This window comes from Anthonomus grandis, chromosome 13 (genome assembly GCF_022605725.1).
Source record: "Anthonomus grandis grandis chromosome 13, icAntGran1.3, whole genome shotgun sequence".
Classification (NCBI taxonomy): domain Eukaryota; kingdom Metazoa; phylum Arthropoda; class Insecta; order Coleoptera; family Curculionidae; genus Anthonomus; species Anthonomus grandis.
The window spans coordinates 107,315-135,016 of NC_065558.1; the positions used below are offsets into that span (position 1 = coordinate 107,315).

The 27,702-nt window shown below is 34.1% G+C and overlaps 1 protein-coding gene across 2 annotated transcripts; it reads left to right on the forward strand.

The window, feature by feature from the left end:
* Positions 1 to 3,145: 3,145 nt before the first annotated feature.
* Positions 3,146 to 26,457, forward strand: LOC126743799 (specificity protein transcription factor 3-like). Of its 2 annotated transcripts, none has more exons than XM_050451022.1 (12): positions 3,146 to 3,586; positions 10,289 to 10,522; positions 11,294 to 11,495; positions 12,722 to 12,849; positions 12,909 to 13,067; positions 13,145 to 13,364; positions 13,835 to 13,981; positions 14,048 to 14,202; positions 16,958 to 17,172; positions 17,302 to 17,512; positions 24,396 to 24,548; positions 25,935 to 26,457. In XM_050451022.1, exons 1-12 carry the CDS (start codon positions 3,509 to 3,511, stop codon positions 26,061 to 26,063), a joined length of 2,031 nt encoding a protein of 676 aa, XP_050306979.1. In that variant the 5' UTR covers positions 3,146 to 3,508; the 3' UTR covers positions 26,064 to 26,457. The 2 variants fall into 2 exon arrangements, with proteins under 2 accessions (XP_050306979.1, XP_050306980.1); XM_050451023.1 differs by having other exon boundaries at positions 13,838 to 13,981.
* Positions 26,458 to 27,702: the final 1,245 nt, after the last annotated feature.

Consider the following 27,702-nt stretch of genomic DNA (forward strand, 5'->3'; position numbering starts at 1 on the left):
AGCAAGATGTCCACCCTCCAATGCACGACTTTTTGGTCTCTTGTGTCTTGTTTACTATGATAATAAACATTCAACTTCTACGATTTTTTAAATACAACAAAATAACAAATACATTGCTTCTTATGACAAATAGTTGACAAGTCCATTCAAGTACCTCCTTTGTATCTACCTGCTTTGGAGACCAGCTGACAGAATTGCTATAAGTAAAATTCAGCTAGCAGTCAATTAGCAGTGATTCATTACTCCATTATGAATAATTTTACTAACCATAAAATGACCGACATGCACTTTATTTATGGATTAGCCAATGAAAATGCGGAAGAAGCACGAAGAATTTACCAGGACAGATAGTCTAACAGAGTAATTCTATGTGCAAAAACATTTAGAAAACTACATGCAAGATTATGTGAAACTGGGAGTTTTAATAAAAATATGGGTGGTGGAAGACTAGAAATTATAACAACGCCTGAACTGGAAGAAGCTATACTTGATGCGATAGAAGAAGAACCTTCCAATAGTATCAGGAAGATTGCACTGCAGCTTGAAGTCAGTTCAAAAACCGTTTGGAAAGTTCTAAAAAAAAACCTCCTGCATCCAGCGTGTACAAGCTCTACTGCCTCGGGATTTTCATCCAAGATTAATGTTTTGCAGGTGGTTGATTCATACGATGGCACACAATAATAATTTCCTACCAAATATTTTTTTTACGGACGAGGCAAATTTTTCACGAGATGTCATTATGAACTTCCACAATGATCATTTTTGGGCCGACGAAAATCCCCACGTTATTAGAGAAACTCTTTTTAAGCAACAATTTTCGCTGAACGTTTGGATAGGAATTATTGGTGACTACCTAATTGGCCCATTTTTTTTACCGGCAAGATTAACAGGCAAATTTCTTGCAACACCATTTACTCACTTTATTAGAAGAAGTACCCCTACGAGTAAGAGTCAACATGTGGTTCATGCACGACGGGGCTCCAGCTCATTTCAGTGTTCTTGCTCGTCAGCATCTCGACGTCATCTACCCTAATTGCTGGATTGGACGTGCAGGACCTCAAAATTGGCCGGCTCGCAGTCCTGATATGAATTCCCTGGATTACTATTTAGGGGGTCATCTGAAGGCTCTTGTTTATAAAACTCCTGTTCTAGATGTGAATGACTTGAGGAATCGGATAATTGTCAATTGCAATATCATAAGGGATACTCCAGGTATTTTTGAGCATGTCAGACACTCCATGACAAATCGTTTGCAGTCGTGTATTTTATCAGAAGGTGGGCATTTTGCTCATTTACTTTAAGGTCGAATTTGTTTATCGAATTAATTGGTTTTTATTTCATGTCCATGGATAATTTTTAGAATGAGTTAAAGATACTTTAAATTTTTTTTTCGAAAACAAAGCCAGATATGAAGATAATATAAGATAAGATACGAAAAAGTTGTATTTTTAGTTGCTTAAAACAAAAATAAATAAAAAGCTGCAAAACAATTATTGGCCTCGTTTTTTTCTGTGGTGCCCACTGAGACGCCACTGGACTTAATAATTTCAATCTAGTTACAGCTAAATAAGCGTCTTATAACTGCACCAAATTTCAACCAAATCGGTTTAAGGGTAGTTATAGTATTTTTAAAATACCGTTATTTTTTTGAACCTTCATCGCCCTGTATCTCAGAAACAAAGCAACTCCCGATATACGTTCATAGGAACTTTTTTACATAAAACGACCTAACGATTCACCCTGTATAGTTTCGTACCGTAGTTAGGAAACACCCTGTATATTTGGTTCTTTAGGGTATTGATTTCAGAAAAAGTAAAACTTAGGTTTTCTCAGAACAATTTTCAAGGCACACTTTTAAATTTCCATATTTGTTGCTCTTTACACTATAATGCAGTCATTTAATGTGGATTCTACTAAAGATGAATATAATATTAGCTCATGAACAGTTTAAATTAATAATTTGTTTTTAATACACTGATATATTATATTGAGAGGTACTATCTGTAACATAATTAAGATGTTACGAAAAACAACCACGTGATTTGGCCAAAAACTTCTTAGACGACCACCTCTTTGGGCCGTGTCTTGAGGGTTCGCTGCATATAAATTGGGTCAATCAAGAACGTTCGTTTTTTCTATCGACCCAAACCGTTCAGGTTTAGTCGTAGGTCTGAGTTACGTTTCGTTGTGATGAAGTAAAAAGAGACGGAGATAATTCGACTGAACGAAATCCGGTATTAAAGTGAAAGCGAACGAGGAGTGGCTTGTACGACGCCCCTTGACGTTGCAGCCACGACGTGCACAACAGCTGTAACAGCAGCACGTTTATTGAATTTATTCGACAGCGGCGTAGAATTGATAATTGAGAGAAATTATTATTAATTAACAAATCTTGGAACTGTTGTAATTATAAATATACTTTAAAAAATATGACTAAACCAGAATGAATGTGAACATAAATTAATATTTTCTAACCAACTTGGGCATTTTTTATGACTTTAGTGTAAATCGCAAATTGTATATTATGGACTCTTAAAAAATACAAATTTAAACAACTTCCAAGGGGATTTAGAGGCTGTTCCTTTTGATTTGAAATTTGCACCCATTGGTGATGAATACATTTTTTAAATAGTAACTTAATTAAATTGTTGGATAAGAATGCTCCTTTTAAAGCTAATGTTGTTCGAATAAAGAAGAACAAGTCTTTTTCAATGTATTGCCCATAATCTTATCAAGGCTAATGCTTAATATAATTACTGATAAATAGGAAAATGTTCCCTAGTGAAAGTAGTTTAGTAACAGTGATTTGTTATGTAGTTTTCGGAGTAAGTCAGGAATAAAGCTTGTGATGGTTTGTAATGCCTGGAAGCTACCAGAAATGACTAGCTGATGCAATAGTTCAGAAATAGCTTGAACTGCATGGAAAAATTAACAATCACTTGTAATACCTGGAAAAAAACACCAATAATTTTAATAAGAGATTCAGGATTCAATTGGCCCGCCCGCTCGCCGGACTTAACACTCCCTGATTATTTCTTTTGGGGATACCTAAAAGGAAAGTTGTAATGACGCGATTCTTGCGCCCACCCTGTAGCACGTTACGCCCCTGCGTTGGCCGGTCACCGGGCCTCGAAATAACCGCCGTCGGCAGTTGCTCGCTCGTTCGTCGTACAGAAAGAAAACGTCGATCTCCTCCTCCCCGCCACACGATTGGCGTGGTTTCTGTCACAGTCGACCTCCCCGTGCCCGCGTTCGCGACCTTTTCCTACGAAAATCAACACGCCCAATTTCACATTTTTTCTACCCATCTACGGAACTAACATTTGGCGCCAAAAAGGGCCGAATTTCCAAAAGTCACAAGACCGAAAAGTGGATTTTTTTTATCGTTAACGTATGACGAAACCGTTTTCGATCATCGACATCAGTGGCGCCGCGCCTATAGTTTTTAACACTCCTTTGTGTTCGTTTAACTTGATGGAAAAATAATGCCTAGGGACACTTTCGTAGGATGAACAGTGAGGAGGGTCAGCAACAGATAAAAGTAGAATACGTAATAGAAACAGGAAATCCAGCCACAGCTTCATCGGTGAGTCTTCTCAATAAAAACGTTGTCGGAACCTAGTATGTCTATCTGTACCTACTGTGTGCTGGGGTGAGTGGGTGGGCCCATCGTGGGTGTATCTCGCTTCATCGTATTAGAGGCGGGAGGTCGTTATATTGTCAGCCGAAGGGTGCGTGCAACTTGCCTCTTGTTCATAATATTTATTATTACTGGACTGGACTCACTCTGTAGCACCTAATTTTCTATTTTGGGCGGTTTGTTAGGCTTTTACATACCGACCAATCCTGATCCTGTTATACCAGGTGTCCAGAGACTCTACCGATAAACTTTACAGGGTGATTCTCCCACAAAATATAAGGAATTTTTTTTTATATGACTTGTATGTCCTAAATGTCTTACTTTCGGATCTACAGGGTATTAAAAAAAAGTTTTTGTACTATTACTGTACATTGTAGATTTTTTTTTGAAATTTGCAAAACAATTAATTTTTACCAGTGGCGTTCGTAAGGAATTTATCATAAATATTGTTTAAATCCTTATTTAGTTTTGAGCAAATTTGTATTCACGAGTTTTTTTTATTCGAGACACTTTTTGCGTAAATTAATAAAAACTATTTTTGGAATAGTCAAATTGATAATATTTACTCAACAAGTATTAATTTTATTACTTTAAAATGAATTAACTTTATCTTCTTGGAAAATCAATGAAATTTTTCAGCATTTTATACGATAATTGGGAAAAAAGCAAACAGCAAATGATTTTTAAATGCAAATTAAAATTTTCTTGGCACTTTATTCTAGTGTTTAAATTTTTCTATTATCGATATTTTATTAAAAAAAAAAACAATAACAAAATAAAACAAAACAAAATATTTACATTGTACAAGTGTTGTACATGACGGCCATCTGATTCTATGAGAACGACAAAAAACCGTTTTTAAATACCCTCAAATGCAAAAATCACAGGGTTTTAAATCGGGGGATCTAGAAGGCCAAGTAAACGGACCACATATCCATTTATTTTTTGGTATGTCTGAATTAAATACTGCCGAAGGTGCGGGACGCATATTTGTAAACGACGTCCATGATCGCGATTCGGTTCTAGCCCGAACGCTGGCGTGTCCTCTTCCGTAAACAGCATACGATATTGCAAAATCCGTCTAGTAAATAGCATTCGTGATTGCAAATTCGAAGCTTATATTAATTCGTATTATAAGTAAACAAATTTGATAGATTGTTGGCCTTTTTATTGTAAATTTAATAAGGAAATGAATCCTAGGTTGTAAAATACGCTTTAAAATGTGGTTTATTACCTGTCAGAGTTGTTCTTAGCCAATGGGTCTCTACAATGCAAATTCACTCAACAGTCATCCTTCTTATACTGTTAGACATAAACTCGAACATCACATAAAAATAATAAAAAAAAACAATATTTACTGTTCTGTCAACTTTTGGCAATATTAAATATACTCACAAGGGAACTTCCGCTCCCTTGCATCATCTTAGTCAACATCAATTTACACAATGTCACATTTCAATATATACATATGTCAAACATGTTATCTTCCTTTATTTGACGACTAGCTAGTGTCACCTAAAATAGTAAGGGCTTCAGTCCCCAGACGCTCCACTGCCGCTAAACAGTAAGCATCTCAACGAATTAGACAAAGGATATATTTCTACTATATCCTTTTGTTTATTCGTGTCAATCGAGCCCCAGGTAAGGCCCCCAGTCTTACCAGACAGCACTCGAGGAATTGCGCATTCGTTCCTAATTGAACAGAGGCTTTCACACCTATCTTCAAGATGCGCAAACAGATCTGTACAAACTTCTCATAATGGCCACATATCTACTCAAGATCAACTATTTCTCACATATTCACCACTATTAAATTTAGCAGCCTGGTTTAACCAGTAAACACAACTCTTTTTCCAACACACCAACTTACACACATTTCTCTCAAACGTTGCTTTCTGACTGACTCGCCAATTAATATTTTTGGGTGTCCCCTTAACTCAATGAATATTAGAGATCTTTAGCAATATACGTTATTTTAAATATATCAAGTTATTAATTGATTATGGAATTAATTAAATTGAGATAGAATTATTATAGATCATTAAAAGAGTTTTGTTTTAAATGAGAATACATATATTAAAATATAAAATAAAAAAATATATAATATAATATAATGATAGTTTATACTTTTAATAGAAAAAAAAATTAGAAAAAAATATAAATAAATACGTTAAGTACATTTTTATGGCATGACGGAACACGTTTAACGTATTGCGTCATTATATCTCTGGATTTTATAGGTATTAAAGAAATATCTCGTGAACAATTTGTGGTGACACGAACAAAGAAATCATAGCGTTAACCAAAACTACAAAAAATTGCAAAAAACTACACACAAAACTACAGGAAAATATATTTTTAAAGTTTACTATAAAACTGATCACATGATTGGGAGCTAAAAATTTTTTTACAGAAATAATATTTATAATTTTCAATACTAGAACTACATGCTTAAATAACATAAAAATAATAACATTTGTTTTATTTTTCAATTTTTCTTGCACCTAAGGGCTTATTGTCTTTAACGCATTATTGCAAATTATAAGGAGCCAAGTATCGTTTAAGAGTGTTATTTGATTTTTTTCCTGACTGGAATCGACGCCTTTCTGTGAATTTTGTTTTTCTACGCACAATAGCAGTCGGTTGAACCGATATTTTTATACCTTTACGACAAGTGTGAATTAGTCGTTTTGTTTTTGTGCTAACAGATTTAAAGGCAGTATGTAAACCACTTAAAAGTGAAAAAGAACTTTTAATATTCTTATTATAATTGTTCATAAAGGCATTTATTCCTTCTTGAAAGTTTTCTGGGTCACCCATTAGATTTTCTTCAATATCAGAAACGATAAACATTTACATTCAAAATTATAACTAGCGTTTACTTCCTCTAAAATGTGATCATTATCATTTTGTTCAAATTCGTCATCGCTATTTTGGTCACACAAAGATGATTTTGGGGATCTGTTCAATAAAGAATCATTACCTTTCGTTCCTCTTAAAGGGCAGGATTCCCCGTCCTTTAGTAGCAATGGTTGTAGTAGCTGTTCAGGAGGGCTGATTCCAGTAGCTATTTTATATAAAATGGTTTTTTGAATATCCGATAATATATTGCATGCTGAAGTAATGTGGTATTTTTTAATGACAGCCGATTAGTGTTTACAGATTTTCCTTGTATGGCCTTCAGGACAAGAGCACGTACAAATTTGCGTATCAACATAATATTCTGTACTGGTAGACGAACTTAACACTGAATACTGGAAATTATTTAATTCATTTATGTTGTCGGGGTTTACATCCTTATCATTTGCTAAATATTTTCTAATATCTACTTTTTTCATCACTATATCTAATAATCTTTGTTTATAATAATAGGCTATAGGCCGATTTCAATTTTGTCTACTTTATCTAAGTTAATTGAAAGACTTATGAAGGATCGTCTTTTAAGGTTTCTTCTGGGGGAAGGGGTTCTTCGAGATGAACAATTTGGTTTTCTATCAGGGAAAAGCACCTCTGACGCTATGTTTGATTTCTTGTCCAAACTTCTCCAGGGTGTTAATGGAAGAGAGGCGACTGCGGCGGTGTTCTGTGACTTGTCCAAAGCTTTTGATTGTGTGAGTCATAGGATACTGCTTCAGAAGCTTTCTGCTTATGGAGTTAGGGGTGTTGCACTGAAGTGGTTTGAATGCTATTTGTCTGGTCGCGAGCAGTCTGTGTACCTTAATGGTGACTTTTCTGATAGGGAGTCTGTGGATTGTGGTGTTCCACAGGGGTCAGTTCTTGGTCCCCTTCTATTTCTTGTATACATTAATGATCTTATTACTCTTAGCATATGTGGACATTTTACATTGTTTGCTGACGACACAACGGTTTTATGGTCGAATAAAGATCCCAAGCAGCTTGTCAGAGATGTTGCAGCCGATCTCCTGAAATTAAAGAAATGGTGTGATTCCAATCAACTTTGCTTAAATATGTCAAAGTCCCACATTATTGGTTTCAATTTTCAAGCTGAGAGTCTTGATTTTGGTGAGAACGCATTGGACATGGTAGACAATTCTGCATTTCTTGGTTTAGTCATTGATAAAGATTTAAAGTTTTCTGACCATATAATAAAGTTAAATAAAAAACTTGCTTCTGGCTGCTTCTCTGTTAGGGCAACCGTTCATGAACTGGGGAGAGATGTTGCTCGTGATGTGTACTTTGCTTTGTTCGAGTCGCATTTAAGATATGCTCTTCCATTTTGGGGTGCATGTTCAAATTATCTGTTTCAGTCTGTTTTTGTGCTGCAAAAGAGGGCTGTCAGAAGTTTATTTAGGGCCCATTCTAAAATGCATTGTGGTAATCTTTTCAAAGAGAGCCGTATTTTGACCCTACCATCATTATTTATTTTGGAAACTGCATGTTTAATATTCAAAAATAAGAACAGTTTTCCAATCCGACCATACCAGACAGATTAATAATATTCCCCTTCCTATTCCTCATTTTACATCTATCAAAGATTCATTTATATATCGCGGTTTAATGATTTATAATCACATTAGCGTGGAATTAAGAAGTGTTCAGTCTTTGCGCCAGTTTCGTTGTAAACTGAAGTCATATTTGCTTCTAAAAGCCTTTTATTCGATTGAAGACTTTTTTAAGGCTGAGGATGTTGTGTAGTAGATGCTAAGCTTTTAATATGTTAATTTTAATTTTGAACATACCTTTATGTGTCCCTTTATCTCTGCTACCTTTGTCTACATGCATGTATTTTATTTTATAAAGATTTTGTTTGTAACATTTTCTCTTGCATTTTTTTTTTAGGCATTTTATATGTTGTATAAATTTTTTATATATTTGTTTTGTAAAATCTGATTTGATTGTATTTATTTTCTGAAGCTTTGTCAATAAAATTCGTGTACATGTACCAAATTTTCGACAATAAAGTACTTGAAAAAAAAAAAATAATAATAGGCGTTAAACTAGCTTGTAATAAAATCTACTAATTAAACAAGATTATAAGCCTTGGTTCTTTTTAAAGGAGTGTCCTTAAACAGTCTAAACATCACTTTAACTATATTATTCGTATTAGAGTTCCGCGTAAGAAACTTTTTCTATAGAAAAGACACCAAGTAGCTTCTAACAAACTAACAAGTATGTTCTTAACATAATTTTGATATTTGGGATACTTGGATGTTTTCTCGAAGAATTCTGAGATATTGGATTCAACTTGATCCTCGCTTTAATTTGACATTAAAATATTTCTGAAATATCAGTATGCATCTTGCCTATCTTCAAGCGTAATGCTGTTGCTAGCTGTACAAATCCATTTCCAAACCAATTTTAACACATGAAATGTGCAGAGTAGCAACGTTCCATTTGACCAATATATCTGAAGTACTTTACGCTCTTTTAAATCATCGTCAGTTATAATAACACAGGGACTTATTTCCGTTGGCATGATTTCTATTAAATTCTTTACTGCTACATCAAACACCTCAGTTTTTTCAGAAGTCGTAATGACACACCCAACCGGAATACCTCTTACCGAAGACTGCGTTACAAAAAAAAATATCTTGTGATTTTCCACATCACAATTTCCGGTGGCATCCACAAATAATATTTCAGAGGTTTGAGTTAATAAATTGGCTGCTCTTTGCATCATGGGTGTACATAGAGAAACCGTGTAGTGCTGTGAAACTTCTTGGATTTTAAACAAAGTTTCAGTAGAGGATAAATTTTTATTCAACGTATCAAGCATGTCTTTTCCAGATCGAGCACCAAATGATTCTTTGAAATACTTTTTCCATAAATTGGAAAAATCACTTTTTGTTGGAAAATAATGCCTGTCGGGCATCATTTCATGATAGTCATTGCCAAATATTTCCATTTTTGAGAAACAGAAACTGTGGTAAGCCGACGAAACCGAGTGGCCTTTGTCAAAATACTGAAGAATTTCTTGAATGGTTTCATTTGCAAAAGGGGTTTTCAAATAAGATTTACAAATTAAAAAAAACTCAAAAGTACAAATTTGTTCAAAACTAAATAAGGATTTAAAAAACAAAATTTATTTTTGAAAAATGCAGTGGTTTAAGCACAGACATATTCAATTTTCTTTTTAAAATAACTTAAAAGATAATTGTTATGCACTAATTTTTATATTTTTTTTACGATTAAGTTTATTGTATCAAATTTTGTTTAAATAAACGATTTTTCGAAAAAAAAAATGGCTTCTAGAACAATTTACGATCGCCCTGACTTTTAACATTTGAACTGAAAATAAATTTTTCAGATCATTATAGACTGGAACAATATCGGACATGTAAGTTAAATATCTAAGAAATGAGTTGCTACATGAGTGAAGTGAAGGCTATACAGACTGATGAACAGTATTCAACCAATGGTCTTACTAAAGTACAGTACAGGAATATGATAGCAGAAATACCCGTAAAATCAAATTTGTATAAACCCGAGCATACTGAGTGCTCTGAAAACGATTGTGTCAATGAAAAATTATAGTGTACACGTTAGGGTCACTCCTGATGAAGCATTGAAACTATAATAAAGTGACATTTTGCAATATTTAGATCCAGAGCATTCTTCTTACTCCACTGACCTAGTCTTTTTAGGCCTGATTTAAGTTTTATAATGAACGATAATTTTTATTCTTAGGAATCTCATCACGGTTTGGTGACGAACGTCGTGTCTCCCTCTCCCCTAGCCCTGTTGGCCGCCACCTGTAGCCGTATCGGTCCGACGGACATCCATCAAAACCAAATCAACATGTCGTCCACAACTCCAACTCCTCAAAACCAGCAACAACAGCAGGTCAAACAACAACAGCAACAACAACAACAAGCGACCGTGACCGTTCAACAAACCCCACAAGCGCAGCCTCAACCGCAGGTAAATATTTATTTAATATTGTTGAATCACAGCTGCTGGATTTTATATACAGGGTGTTGTTACAATTCTGCAGGCGATTCTTGAACATTTTATTTGGATTTTCTTCACTTTTTATGGGAATTACTACATCTCGTTTCTACTCATACTCGTTTTTTAATTATTTCCAGAAAAAAATATTAACCATCTCAAATTCTCAAAGTAATTTTGTCCCAGGCGTTTGATAACACTTTTCACTTTTTTGAATTCTATGGATCCAAAGTGATAAAGTTCAACTGCCTGGAAAAAATGTAATTGTATTTATTCTAGGAAACACTTTAAAATAACTCCAGAAAAAAACATCTAAAGGTTCCATGTCGGGCGAGCGAGAGGCCCAGAGTTGTAGAGCTGCTCTCCCAATCCAGCGGTTATGATAATTTTCCAATAATCCCAAAATTGTCATGCATGTATTACATAAAGTTTTTCTAAAGGTTATTTTAAAGTTAAAAATTATTTTCTCGTTTAAGGCGTATGGATTATTTTCGGCCTATATGTGTTTGTTATGAAAATTGAATTATAATAAAAACAAGCCTAATTTATAAACAATATTTGACTTAGGAAACCTGAATTTCTTCTCATTTTACTTTGTAACATCCTAAATCTCATAACTCTAACTCTCTCCTTTTATCTTAAAACACCTCAAAAAAATTGCCTGTTAAATTTGTTGCGTATAAACATTAATTAACATCCTGTGTTTATGGCATATCAATTCAATTATTATAATAATTTTTACAGGTTGTAAGTGTCCCAATAGGAGCAGGAGTAACTGCTCAGCAATTGCAACAGCAGCTGTTACAGCAACAGGCGGCAAATCAACTGATGGCCGCGGCCGGTCAAAACTTGACCGGGTACAGCATCGTTCAAGCCCCCGCAGGAGTACAGACCCTCAGTGTAGATGGGCAGGAGGCCATTTTTATTCCAGCCATGAGTTTGGCAGGTAAATACGCGCTTCAGTGGTCTTGCAACGAACAAAACTATGCCTAATATACAGATTGGCGAATTGAAAAGTAGACATACACATTAAAATGGCAACACCGCTTCTCGCTTACTTCGGCCCGGCACAATCAACGGGTTTCATTTTGGTGTGTGATTGCATACTGGCACTGTTAAAGTGATATTTTAAATTTTTTAAATATTTATCATCTTTTTGCCTTCAAGAATGTAGAAATTGTCACATCAAAGTTTAGAAAACATTGATTGAAAGGGTTCAGGAGATTGAAAGGCGGGAAGAAATGGTTTGTAGTACTTTAGTTCTGGATTTAACACGATCGAGGAAAAGTGTTGGAGAGGAACTGGGTATGCATGATAAAACTGTGACGAGTATTTAGAAAAAACAATTGCATACAAATGTTTTAAATATTCCAACACTCAGGAGAAGTTTCCTGAATGCCACTGGCGAAGAATGGTATTCCATGTGAAACCATGATGATGAAAAAGGCAAATGAAAATGAAAATATCTTGTTTTCAGATGAGTTCTTTTTTTCATTGCATAGTAAACACAATCCTTCCATTGTTTATTACGAGTCTCAGGAAAACGAGCATAGAAGTCTTCAGTTCCGTACTCAGTACCCTCAAAAGTTGAATGTTTGAGCTGGTATTTTGTAGGGCCATATTATTGGGTCATTTTTCGTTTATGGTACTTTGAACGCCAAAAAATACCTTGACTGTCGTTCAATTCCTCCCTGATATAGACCTTAGAGTAAAAGAATTTATAATAAATACTTTTCCTAACCGCCTTATTAGTGGGGTTATCTTAAGGAGATTATTTATATAACATCATAATAGTAGACCAACGAATTTAGAGGAGTTAAAAAACAAAATTGTGGAATCTGCCAATTCCATTTTACTTTAAACTCTTTTGGAACAGGTTTTACGATAGGCATGCATTGCATTCTATTTTTATTTATATTTATATTTTATTTTAATAAGAACGATTCTTTAATTTTCAATATGCAATGCACAGCATAAAAAAATTTTAATTACGAATCTATGCGGGTTTTATACATGTAATTCTCGCATTTTGCCGCAAGAGATTTAACACCCAATGAAGTCGGAGACTTACTAAAATAATCGTTCACCTGTTGGGAACTTTATATGTGTAGTGATCCATTCGCCAATCTGTATACCCTATACTATCTATATATAACTCATCTTGAATAATAGGAGGACAACAACCTCAACAGATATTCAGTCCAGGCCAAATCATACGAGCTCCCGCGGGCATGACGATACCCACGTCAGCAGCCAATATACCCACGACCGTTCAACTGTCCAACGGACAGAGTGTACAGGTGAGTTGGCAAACAACGGATTTAGTAAAAAGCACTTTTGATTGACCATTATTTGCTAGGTACGCCAGGCTGCACAACCCCAAGTTTTTCAATTTCCCATGCAGCAAACCATTCCGGTACAAATACCCATTTCTTCCGGTAACGGACAGACCGTTTATCAGACTGTACACTTTCCTGTTCAGTTTGCAAATACAACAGCAGTTCCCAACATTATACAGGTAAAAGATAAGCATAAATAGGTTGTACTTAATGAATTTGCTTCGTCTGTATTCGACTAACCTTGTGTATTACGTAGGCGGCACAACCTCAAGTAATACCGCAGATAGCCAACATCTTGACTCCCTCAGGACAAATACAGCAAATTCAAATAGCTGTGCCTCAGCAAGCACAACAACAACCACAACAACAGCAGCAGCAGCAGCAGCAGCAACAACAACACCAACAGGCTCCGAATACTTCGGTAGCTCAGCAAGTTATTACTGCAGGCGACTCTGGGGCTCAGTTAACTTTTACTAGTGAGTATTCTTCTTAAGTTATCTTGTTTTCTGTAAGTTTAGGATGTTGCTTTTATATTAATGTTTGTTTGTAAATTAACTTGTCAATTTTTTCCAGAACAACAATGAAAATTAAATTAAATAACATAACATTAACTCTAATATAAAACTTACTTCTTCCAAAGAGTCAAAAGTTTATTCTTTAACTGCTTGAAAGTAATTTTTTTTATTTCTTCTAAGAGTTTGAGGTTGTTTAAAGTTCAGCAGGGTTTTGCAGATTCATGACCATTTTCCGTAACATCCTCATGACCGGGATGTTATTCTGGCATAGTTTACAACTGCCTGGAAGTAGATTCTTAATTATTCCAGGAAATCTAACTTTTTGATTGGAACTGGGAGGTCTTTTTGGTCATATAAAATTACCTGGTTTTCTGCAGACTTAGAATACTACTTTTATAATAATATTTACATATATAACTAATTTTTTTTAGTAGCCAACGGTCAACAATTTACGATACCCGTTTCAAACTTACAAAACTTACAGCAAGTGAGGACAGTAAATAATATCGGAGGACTGGGCAACATTATCCAGATTCCAAGTATCCAAACTGCCGTACCTACCATTCAAAACATCCCAGGTGATTATTATTAAAATAATTTTTTTTTAAACACATAAAAACCACTGTTCACTTATAACTACTTAGGTCTCGGAAATGTTCAAGTGATAACTCAACATCAGCCTCAAATCGCCGTCGGTCAACACATTCAGCAGGACCCGAACGATCCCAATAAATGGCAAATAATTCCACAATTGCAAACCACCACTGCTGCCGCTGCTACACCTCAACAATCTCATCAGGTCTGTCATAGTAATGAGCTTGGAAACGACAATTCGATTATTTTTTAGTAAAAAAGAGCAGGCTCCAACTTAAACTTAGCAATTTATTTCAGTTCTCTAGCATTTATAGTAACTTCACAATTAATTTTCAAAGTTCGAATAAATACGCCATGTTTAATTTTTTCCTTGTACCAGCGCGGCCAGATGATACGTCACAGGCGCCCAAGTGGACGCGACGACCGACGCTAGCATGTCGACCGCGCACGCTGCTTTGTTAATATTATTATGCATGTTTTTGCTGTTGTTTGTGTTTTTCAAAATGTCTGCTCCACATACCTGCTATAAATATTGTATTGTATTTTAATATGTTCATATGTTCTATGTCGAAAAACGCCTTAGACAAGGAAAATGGTTGAACCGGTATTAGCCTATATTTACAATGTTAACGAAGTGAGCCGAATTTTTCTCGCATTATGGTGACACGCTTACTTGTTTTTGAGTGTATTTTAAGAGATTCTTGGTTTTTTAAGTAAAATTTTTGGTTAAATCTATACTTTTTGAATATTACATCAAAGTGGGATGTTCAATGTTTTGATTTAAATTTCGTAGAAAAAATAATTGCCAGATGACATTTTTGCAGATTTGGTGGCAAGCAGCTCGTTTCAGGTGTCATTTACCTTGTCTAAGAAAAATGCTTAGTTTTTGAAAAACAGGGTGTCAAAGTAAAAGCTTATTTTTAATTATTTTTGAATAGAATTTATAGTTTTAAAATATTTACGTTTATATAATGGGTAAGTTGTCTGACTGACGACGAACAAATCCCTGCTCCATTGTAATTAGTCAACAAGCAAAATACGTCAATAATAAAAGTCAAAATGTCAACAAACAAAACCACCCTGTCAAAATAACGCCTGGGCACTAGGCTGTGGCTGGCTGGCTAGCAAGCGCTCTATAATACACCGTCGCGTCGCGTCGGCGTCTATGACGTAGCGCGTAATTGGGACGGAATCTCGGGAGGTATAAAAAACCCCAGACTAGCAGCCCTATAACTTTGCAAATACTTACCCTAACAACTTGAAACAAATACACGTCATTGTTCTTATAAACTTATGTTGTATTTATTTTTAGCGAAATATATATATACAGGGTGTCTCACGACGAATAGACGCGATCGATATCTCAGAAATTCATTTTTCAAAAATTCTGAAAATTTGGCAACATGGCACAGTCGATGGGGGCCACACAACTAAAATATTTTGACAGTTGTGACGTTTTCGGTTATACCGGAAGTAGGTGTCAACTTCGTTATTTTTAATGGAACACCCTGTATATTTTTACATTTTTGGCTTCCACGCGAAATTCAAGGTATATTTTGTGTATAATGTCCTATACCTAAGTGTAATCGTTTTTGAGATATTTTTAATTTCATGTGAAAACCTATGTTTATAAGCCCTAACATAATTACCGATTACTCCCTTTTAGTAGCCTTTATTTATTGGTTAGTTTTGATTTATTTGAGAGGAAGGACCACTTTAAAAAATTATTTTAATGTTTAACTAAAAAAACGTTATAGGGGGGTCAAAAACAAGCATTAAAAATTAAAATAAAAAAATCATTAAAAGTCAATTTTTTTAAATGGAAACCCCTTATTTTTATAATTTTTTCATAAAGATAATTAAAAATAAGGTTAACTTTATATAAGGTTATCTAGTCCAAAAATTGATAGTTTTTGAAATATTGACAGTTTAAATTTGGCCTAATGTTAAAAGCCGTATATTTACACGGTACACGGGTCAAGGATTGTTGATTAGTTGATCATGACGGTTGTCATAGTAACCGCTGGAAGCGGCAGTAAGATAATGGATTATATGCATCAAATTTATAAGTGATTTGCTATTTAAGTTTTCTTCGTAAAAGTGTTATTAAATGTATAATTTAATTAAAAAGTGTACATTTCTATTATAATCCATTATCTTACTGTTGCTTGTAGCGGTTACTATGACAACCATCATGGTCAAATAATCAACAATCCTTGACCCGGTACCGTGTAAATATACGGGTTTTAAGATTAGGCCAAATTTAAACTGTCAATATTTCGGAAACTATCAATTTTTGGACTAGATAACCTTATATAAAGTTAACCTTATTTTTAATTATCTTTATGAAAAAATTATAAAAATAAGGGGTTTCCATTTAAAAAAATTGACTTTTAATGATTTTTTCATTTCAATTTTTAATGCTAGTTTTTGACCCCCCTATATCTTGTTTTAAGCCAAATATTAAAATAGTCTTTTAAAGTGGTCCTTCCTTTAAAATAAAACCGAAACTAACCAATAAATAAAGGCTACTAAAAGGGAGTGATCGGTAATTATGTTAGGGCTTATAAACATAGTTTTTCACATGAAATTAAAAATATCTCAAAAACGGTTACACTTAGGTATAGGATATTATACACAAAATATACCTGGAATTTCACGTAGAAGCCAAAAATGTAAAAATATACAGGGTGTTCTATTTAAAATAACGAAGTTGACACCTACTTCCGGTATAACCGGAAACGTCACAACTGTCAAAATATTTTAGTTGTGTGGCCCCCATCGACTGTACCATGTTGCCAAATTTTCAAAATTTTTGAAAAATTAGTTTCTGAGATATCAATCGCGTCTATTCGTCGTGAGACACCCTGTATATATATTTTTTTAATTTTCCAAGCCCATTATTGTAATATTGAAACTTTTGACGTTTTTTACGTAAATTTAATCTTACCTTCATATAGGTGGCCACTCCTATTAGTGTAACAACAGTAGAAGCTCCACAGTCTGCTACGAACTTAGGAAGCGAAACTGGGGGAGAACAAAAGCAAAAGGTGAGAAGAAGGGCGTGCACGTGTCCAAACTGTCAAGAAGGAGAGCGACACTCTGATAGAAAGAAACAGCACATTTGTCATATCCCGGGTTGTAATAAGGTTTATGGGAAATCCAGTCATTTACGGTAAGTCGCAGCTCAAGAAAATGTAGCCCGCGGTTTAAAAAGTTTAATAGTTGACCGCAAAAAGAAAATTGTAAATTCTTTCACAGACAATGAATACTTTCGAGTCACAAGAACCTTTTTTCTTTTTAGAGCGCATTTGCGATGGCACACAGGTGAAAGACCGTTCGTCTGCAACTGGTTGTTTTGCGGAAAACGTTTCACCCGTTCTGATGAACTTCAACGTCACAGAAGAACTCACACCGGAGAAAAACGGTTTCAGTGTGGCGAATGCCATAAGAAGTTTATGCGATCCGACCACTTGTCGAAGCATTTGAAGACTCATCAAAAGCAAAAACTTACAGTAAGAGCACACACGGACTAAATTATATATACGGATTTTTTTGATGATGAATTCATGGACCAAAAATGAGCTACGACTCAATTTTTTTAAATAGAAACTCCAATTTTTTTATTCTTTATAAAATTTTAAGTATATTACCAAAACAAAAAAATTAAAGTAAATGTTCAAATTGCATATCATTAACTTACAGTAACCAAGTCGATATTCAAATTCTTGTAATACTTTACTTATTGTTTGAGGGCGGATTTGTTGTATTTCGGCTCTAATTCTATTTTTTAATTCTTTTAAACTTTCAAGTTTATCAAAATAAACTTTAGATAACCCCATAGATAAAAATCCAACAAGGTTAAATCTGGCGACCTGGCTGGCCATTCAATAAAACCTCTCCGTCCAATCCATCTATTTGGGAAAATGTTGGTAAGGTAATCTTGTTCTATTGGCGAATAGTGTGGGCGTCGGGGCAATAACCAACACCACCGAAATAAAGAAGGCCGCGGGGCTTCGCTGTGACGTCATCACAAGAAGGCAAATGCTTTGCACACGTTTATGAATCTCGGTAGCGATAAGGACGTGTATTTAGGATAATATCGGCCGTTATAATTAAAGTAGAATGTTTTTCAAGGAGTATGGGTGTTAAGACTTGTAAAAACCTAATTTAGGCAAATAATTGTGTCTCTATCTGTCTCTGGAATAACCTCATAACCTTGTGTATGGCCCCGATAACTTTCGAGGAAGTTAAGATATTAATTTGAAATTTGGTACACATGTTGCATACCTATAAACAATTAGTTAGGATTTCTTTTGAGTAATATCGGTTCTGAAAAAGGGGTAGAAAATAAGGGATGGTTTTTATTCTTTGACAAAAAAAATATTTGGCTTTGATAAAATAAAAAAAAACAATTCATGAGGAATGTAAACAAACTAATTATTTTAAAAAAATATTTGTATCGAGGGTTGTATATAGTATTTGGGGCTCATACTAATATCAAAAATAATACTTAGTATTATTCATTAATTGTAGGTATTACCTATCTTAACTAGTATGTTCATATTTTATCTTTTTTTTTTGTTTTTTTTTGTATTTTTTTTTAAACAGATTTGAAAAAGAAATTAAACTTCAAAAATTCATGTCATAAATTGGCGGGGGTGTTATTTAAGCAAATTTAAGAAGTTAGTGTATCTAATTTCCTTTTACTGCCTTTCCCAAGTCAATCATTTTTTTTGCCACAGTAACAGAACTTATACAGTAACAGAATTAATAATAATTTTTACATTAGTTTCATTACTATGAATATGACATTTTGGAAAGCTGTCTACAAAATTATTGTTTTTAAGATATTCCAATGTGGTCATTGCTAAAAACTTTGCTAAGAGTTACAAATGTTTTTTAAAGAATCCAAACCCCCTTAAATACCTGTAGGAATGTGCACTTATTGTATTTAATATGGAGCAAAAAATTATTGTGTCAGGCGAGTAACGATATCTAAGGATATCCCTTTAGGTAATATTAATAATTTTAATTGTTCAGATATAAAAGATAATGTTTTATTAAAATCTTCACATTTAATAGACTCCAACATATTGCAAATCTGGTTTATAATATTTGTTTTTTCCTGTGAATTAATTTCATTATTGTTTTCTATTTGATTTTCTGAATTCAATTTATTAATTTCATTTAACAAATCTGATAAATCATTAATATTACTTATAGTGAATGGAGTTTTAAATTTATTTATCTGCAATACTATGTCTTGACCGTATAAATAAGTTTCTAGTTTTAAATGTTGGTTTATAATAAGAGAGTATGTTATGATTGGTGCGGGTGAGTATTTTAATTTATACAATATAATATCATTTTGGGTATTAACAGATTTTAGCCAATCATTAGGCAGTACCATTGCATTAAAAATAGGTAAAACTTCTTGGAAATTTTGAAAAGTTATAGTTTTTTGATAGGGCGAAAATTCATCAATACTGTTTTGAATTGCTAGAGACAATGTTGTTGTTCAATTTCAATTTTCTTTTCATCTCTACTTTTCCTAATAACTGGTATAGACTTTAAAATATATGAAGGACAATTAGGGAACTTTAAAGGGATTGTACCTTGTTGAAGTTTGGGATATTTCAATGGAACTTGTAAAGTCTTGCCTGTCTTTTCATCAAAATATGTTATCACCCAAATTATATTTTCCTTGGCAAAATGTGCGTCACAAACCCTACTATACTGGGTAGGTTTAAAATTGTCTCTAGGAATCATTCTTAGCCACTTTTTACACAGTTCTTCATCCTTCGGAAATTGAAACATGTGCCGAGTATGTTCGGCATCGTAATTGCCTTTGCAACCCGGTACACAGCACTTATTAGGCATAATTGCGAACGGCAGTCGGATTATACAATATTTAATATATATAATAACACAATAACACCGAAACCGGCACCGAAACACCTGTTATATTCACCTGTAGAAATACTACAAGTTGTCAACAACAAACACCCTTCTAACGGGATAATGTGTAAAGTGTAAAAGAGTCAGCATTGTTGCCACAATGTGGGTATAATAACCACACATGTCGCGGTCAATAAGTATTACGCCGAATATATTTTCAATGATATTGCGGTTGATTTGGCACCGAGGCTCGGGCAAAGGAACAAGAAATGGGTCGTTCCATTATAAAATTTGAAGGGGGAAGGCGGTAGCGAATTTCTTCGCCTTCTTTGCGTAACGTATTACTTTGGTGACGTCAGAGCACCTCGGCCTTCTTTATTTCGGTGGTGTTGCAATAACACGTCTACAATAGTGATGCGAAGAGTCCGGATTAATCGTCCGTTCAATCCGAATATCAAATTATTCCGAATCAATCCGGATATCTAAATCGTCCGGATACACGCCGCCCGTCGACTCGTTCGACCGACAATGAAATAATTGTATGAGCTTGCACGAGGCTCACGAAGTTCCACCTTCCACCGGCTAAGAGAATCCGAATTAAATCGTCCGGACAAATAACCCGGCAATCGGAAACAAAGCATTTTTGTATTGATATTTTGCATCGTTTAAAATACATTTGATTTATTACATACATAATTAGCTATTTTAGTTTAGTATGTAAAAATGAAATGTATATGTTTTTCGAAAAACAGTTATAAAAAACGTTTATCGGACGGTCGAGCATCGAGCCCGAAACATGGCATAATTTGCCGAACGGACGAGACATCGAGCGGACGAATTAATCCGGATGAAAAAACCGAATTTTCAATTCATCCGAAACAATACTGTCCGGATATTGAATTAATCCGGATTTTTACAACACTAGTCTACAAAAGGACAAAGCGCTCCAAAAAATTTTGCTCGTGATGTCACACGTTTGGGCCATGCACTTTGAGTTGATTTTCGCATGAATTCAGCGGTGTTCGTCCACGGAAGGCTGCATGCAACGCTGTCAGACTTTGCAGATTGCCGTGAACGTTAGGATGATCGATTACTATCTTAAAATAATTAAATCTATATCTTTAACTGCTCTTACTTTACAATTTAGTTAAAAAAAAAAGAGTGCATCCTTATTTTTCTTTTTATAATTTAAACTTCCATTTTTTCAAATTTTATCATTTATCTAATACCTTGTTACTTGCCAATAGGAGTTCTTTCTATATAAATCTGACAACGGCGCATCTACTAGTTGTGCCACCTGATGAAACGAGAGGTTAGGTTGTTTATATTTATGTTCTGACGAGATCCGCAGTTAACATTAGCCCATTTTTGTGTTTTTTTTTAAAAATCGGAACTGTTTATTTCCGCGAAACGTGTATGTTATATTTTTGTAAACTCTTCGCGTACTTTTAAATCGTAAAATCGTAATTTCAGACTAGAAAGATCCTCGGAAAAACCGATTCTCGGTGGCGGTTTTATTTTGTTATATCAGACCTTAATACTTTAGTTCGTGTTTAATTTAATATTTTTCTCCTAGTTCGGTTTGTAGTTTATACCAGAGTGTAAATATGCCTCAAATGTGTTGTGTTCCGGGTTGTAACGGAAACTATAAAAACGGACCTAAAGTGCATGTCTTTGGTTTTCCTACGGATATACCTAAATCTAAGGAGAAAATGGGTAAAAGCCATACACAGAGATGACTTTGAACCCACAAACAACACCAAAGTATGTGAAGCTCATTTTCCTGAAGGTAGTATAATAAAGAGTTCTTTATTATACGTTTTATTATACATATTAAGTTCAAGATTCCAACACAGGTAAAATTTTTACAATAGAACTACTAAAACCATGACTGAAACTTTTGTAACTTTTTTATATAGCGAGCCAGTTTGTGTTTTAACATCAAAATTTAAAACTCCATATAGGCTTCCCATAGTTTAGATGATTTATATGCAATACTTGAAGCAATAGACCTTACTATTATTACCCTGCCTTTGGAGGAAAATGTTACCAATAATGACAACCCCGACTGTGACTTAAATCCAAATACTGCTACCAATACCCTTGGCAATACTATTCTCGATCATGCCAAACCATCAAATGACATAAATAAAATGAAATGTGTGTTCGATTTTGTGTCAAACATGCTAAAAAGTTTTAAAAACATTGAAGACAACAAAATAGTGCATGCTTTAGATTTTATTTGTGAACAATTAGCTTTGCTTACAACTGCAAAGGAAAGGTACAGATATTCAAGTAGTCCCAATAATTTTGACTTCTATAATCTATACTATTAGTCCTCATGCGTACAAGTATTTAAGAAATTAGGTATAGATCCTTAATTTTACCACGTCCTCAAACTATAATGGGTATTTGTAACAAACACATGACTGATCCTCACATAGATTAAGAAAAAAATGTTCTTAACTTATGCCCGAAATGTGTTTAGTTTATTAAAGGATCATGAGAGACTTGTGACACTACTTTTTGATGAAATTCATATTGACCCTTACATAAAGGCAGTAATATCACTGGAACATCAATCAATAATAAGTCTCTAGCTTCCTTGGCATTTACTTAAGTGTGTGTTCCAGCTTTAAGGAAGTGGTTCACATAGCTCCCATCTCCAAAATTACATCAGACATACTTTATAGTTTTATTAAGACAATTATTGAAAATTTAGAGGAAATTGGATACATAGTTTTTAATAGTGTGATAATAATGCCATTAGTCATTTTTCAACTGCAGACCAACTTAGCATTGTTTATCCTCATCCCATAGATAATCAGAGACCATTATTTTACCTATTTGACACAGTTCACTTACTTTAATGTGTATTTAATAATTGGCTTAACTCTAAACCAGACCAAAAATTTTATTTTCCTGATTTTGACACCTCGAAGAAAAAATGTGCTTATTTTTCTGCAATTAAAAAATTACATGAACTGGAGTATACCTAAGCTTTTTAAGCTTTTAAAGTCAATATATGTATTTATGTGTATATAATAACATTTTTTACTACTTAATGGTATAAAAAAAATAAAAAAATACCTAAATTTTGGCGCAGATGTAGGGGAGTTGGGAGTCTGCATTTAATATTACACCATAATATTTTACCTGACATTCAACCAGAACTAAAACATACCTTTGCATGTTTCCTGAACTCTATTCTATTCCCAGCATTTTTTAAAATAAGCCAAATATTGAGATATTAGCATATGAAATCCCTTGGTTTTTAAAAATCGGTGGCCCACATCGATGACGTCACGCGCCAAGCACAAAGGCCTTGTCTTTGAGTGAGTGTTGGTCGGGGGCGCCATCCTGTTGGAACCATATCAAATCTGTCGCTATAAATAAGTTTTCACCATTTGGATAAAGTGCAATTAAACTAGGTACTATCTGATTTTGAAGCAACTCTAAATATTTTTCAGAGGTAAGTGCGCCCTCAATAAAGTAGGTGCCCACGCAATTCCTGCCCATGCGTTTCTTGGGAAATTGTGTGTGACTTTTCATACTCCAGAGTGTGGATTTTCTGGTGCCCAATAACAAAGGTTTTGCCTATTTACGGAATCATTAAAAAAAAAACATTTATTCATCATTATTTCGCAAAACTTAATTCTGCTTATGTGATTATTTTCAATAAGCTCCTGAATTAAATGAATTTTATATGGATGTCATTTATTCCCATGCATATATTTTAGAACACATGATTTACTAACGGCATGATCTGCAGCAACTTGTCAAGTTGATTTATGTGGATTTTCTTGTAAATCGAGCTAAATATTTAATTGTCTGTTTTCTGGAAGCGTGGGACGGTCCAGGTCATATTTGTCTCTAATATGTCCAAAATCTCTGAACTTTTTTTTCTATTTTGCTTACTACCGAACGTGTAATAGGCTTCTCCGGGTATTTATTGTTAAACAAATCGCAAACTTCGGCCTGTGTTCGAGTCTTGTCGCCATATCCTACCATCATCAAAATTTAAATTTTTTGTTTTTTAGTTAAACGCGCCATACTTTTAAACTTTGCAACTACCCTTGACACTTACCTACTGACATTTACATAAAGTAATACATACTGGTTCCATGCGATTAAATGGTGACAAGGTGTCGACAATCAAATATACTTGTTAAAAAACTATGAAAAACATGTTTGAATATGAAACCAAACAGTTGCAAATTTATTAATAATGTTATTATTAGGTATAAGACTTAAAATTCTATGCAGAATTTAAAAATGGAATAAAAAATAGGTAATTCCATTTAGAAAAATTGAAATTAATGGTAGTTGCTAATTTTTGGTTCTTCTTGTATACATGAATACATCATTTAAAAAATGGCTCGAATAACATTAGATGTGTGTGAATGATATGGACACACCCCTGAATTTTAAATGTATTTGTACCAACTTGCGCGTCCTCACTGTATAAGAACTATTTTAATCTTGAACATTTTTTAGGTGCAGCAAGACAAGGAAGTCGATGAGGAGGCTTGGGAGGTGCAGGAGGACTCCACCGAACCTCAGATTAATGAAGATCAAAAGAACGCAGTGTGGATAACAGACAGCAAGAGTAACATTAAATATTCAATCACTCATTTGAACTATTCACAGGTAATAACCATGTCTGATTTTTGGGTTACTAAGTAACGTGTAATAAGGATTTGGTTGTGGCATTTGATACCAAAATGCTTCAACGTTCATATAAATAAATATATCTTTATTTGGTATTAAATGCACATTACATTACATTTGCCCAGAAAGGCGAAGATTAGCTAAAGCCACTTTTATCTCTTAACCGTAAAAATAATAATAATTTCAAATGTTTTGACAAACAAGCAGTAATAGTAATATAAAAATTAATCACAGAACAAATAGAGAGAAAAAAAACTAATTGTGCTATTGTTTCTCGAAGAACAAAGTTTTATAATCATTTTTAAAAGCGAGATATTGGAATTGAAAAATTAGGTCTAAATCGATTATAAATTGTTATGGAAATGTAAGTATAATTACGTGAGAAAAGAGCCATGCTATGGTGTGGCAATGTCAGAGTCTTATATCTCTATTCTTTATTCTCTAATCTCTCTATTCTCCTCTTCTCTATCAAATGCGATTCATGGCATTTGTTGGAATTAATTTCTCTAACAGATATTTTGGCTTTTGGTTTTTATAGAGCTGATACATAAATGTAAGAAAATGAAACATAAAAAGAAATGACATTTTTAGCCACTACTATATATGTCGACACATGATTAAATTTTATTAAATTACACGCAAATCGACAACACGTATTTTGTAGACGTTGCAATTTCTGCTGGGTTATTTTATCAAGACAAGGATAATAATATAGAAAATATTTACAAAGAGTTTTTCCTACATCAAACGTCTTATAAAAGCAACTATAGAAATGGCGACAATAATAGCCCTAAGTCCAAGTGACCAATTTAATAAGGTACAATGCTAGTTTGCAAATATACTAAATTTCCGCTTTTTTTTTCATAGGGATTTTTTGTAACTACTATGGTAGCTTAAAGTTTTATGGTATTAAGTCCTCGGAGAGTTGTAGAAACAATTTTGATTTAATTTAAATTTAGTAATCCTCTTGCTACTGTCCTCTAGTATCTCAAGATATTCATCAAACTATTTGTCTACCTGTAGTTTTAATTAATAATCTTCAACGCATTAATTTAAATGATGTCATATTTTCCACCAGTCTGGGTCATTTTAGCGTCACTTAAGGGATTCTATACGTAGTTTTGCAAAGAAAACTATTATATTGTCCTCATTTAATTATTGATCTCATTCCCATATTTTTTTACGATTGTAATAATAAGTAAGTTAATTACATATAATATGTATTACGATTAGTGAAAGTGTAACCATTTTTCAAAGCGCTTACTTGTATTTTTGAATTCACTAAGATACTTTGTGCTTTCCTGTTATTGGATTGCTTACAGATATCTGTACTTAAATAAATAAATAAAATAAAATGCGTTTTAGGAAGCAGCAACGTCCACCCAACAATCGGCCTCGTCGGAAAGTTCCAACGAAGATGGTGATAAAATGATGATCACAATCAGCGCTGCCGAAACCGACGAATTAATCATCGCTGATCCTTTGGAGAGCTGAAACGATCGTACCGTTTACTTTATAAATACAAATTGTAAATACGATTCTAACTAAATACGGTACTATTTTTTATACAAGTGATCGAACTGTATAAATTGAGCCACTCGAAAGATATAATCAATCTTTTGGTTTTTTTTTTAAAGACAAAATAATTATATTATGAAAGCGATAGCGGGCTGTGATTAAAATAACTTTGTAGGTTTTAGGTTAAGATTTATTTAATCTTATATACTGTTATCTGTATCTTATAATACTGTAAGTTATTTAATTATAAATAACTTACAGTATTAAGTTTAATTTTACTGTTTCAGATCTTAATATATATGTATATTTATTTTTATTCCCTAAACATGTATAGAAATATAATTTCTACAAATAAAGTTAGATGTTTTTACATTTGTATATTCAATTTACGTTTTATTTAATAAAACACATTTCGAACTTCGTTCGTCTTGGATAGGCATTTTCAACGCATTAAACTAGGTTCTTTCAAATGTTTTATTGTGTTACAAAGTTTTGACAAGACATAAATTAAGAGAAAGAACTCTTTATTTGAAAACATCTTGTCGAACTTGCATTGTCTTATTTATTTAATATAACACGACGTTTCGGTTGGTAAGTATCTCCAACCAGCAAACTACTATTCTATAGGCTTATATACTAGATGTGTGCAGCGATGTGGAAAGGAAAGTCATCCGTGAAAAGAGTTGGGGGGAAGACACGCCTCTCTCTAGATCCTACACTGTCCTGAGAGTAGAGGCTTCCAGATGTTGGGTACATCGACGCTTGGCTGGCTGAAGATCCCCTGATTCTGTGAAATGAAAACTGCCTCTACGAACTTCCTCTTCCGCCAGTGCTGTTCCTTGTGCAGAATCTTGGCTTCTGACCAATGGATATTGTGTCCATTATGCCACGCGTGCTCTGCTATTCCGGATTTGGAAACCTCTCCTCTTTGGGTCCAGCTGCGATGTTCCTTCGCTCTGACTTCTAGGGGGCGCTTCGTTTCACCTATGTATGAGTACCACCGCACTCACATGGGATCCGGTAGACGCAATTTTTGGTATCCAACAGGCCATCTGGTTTGGTCTTTGATACCACGATTCTGATAGTGGTGCTAGATCTAAAGGCAGTTCTAATATTGTACTTGCTGGCAATGCGTCGGATTTGTTCCGATGTACCCCTAATGTAAGGTATGGGTAGAAGTCTGGTTGTCGTGGTGGCCTCGTCTCTGATTTGATTTACACGCGTCCTTTGGATGGTCCTACTTATTAGCTTCTTTGGATATTCATTCTGTTGTAGGTCTTTGTAGATGGTATCCACTTCAGTCTTGAGATGCTCGTCGCTTCTACAGATGGTTCGAGCTCTATTGTAGAGTGATCTTATGATGCCTACTTTGATGGTTGGACTCATAGTGAAGATACTGGCCCGTGTGTGTTGGTTTTCTTTAAAATGAAGTTCATAGATTTCCACCGACCTTTTTAACGAGGACATCTAGGAAAGGTAGAGCTGAGTCCTTCTCTGTCTCCATCGTGAACTTGATTGTTGGTCTGAAGTTGTTGAGGTGAAGCAGAAAATCTTGAAGTGCTTTTTCCTCTTTGTCCCAGATGATGAAGGTGTCGTCCACATATCGAAGCCAGAG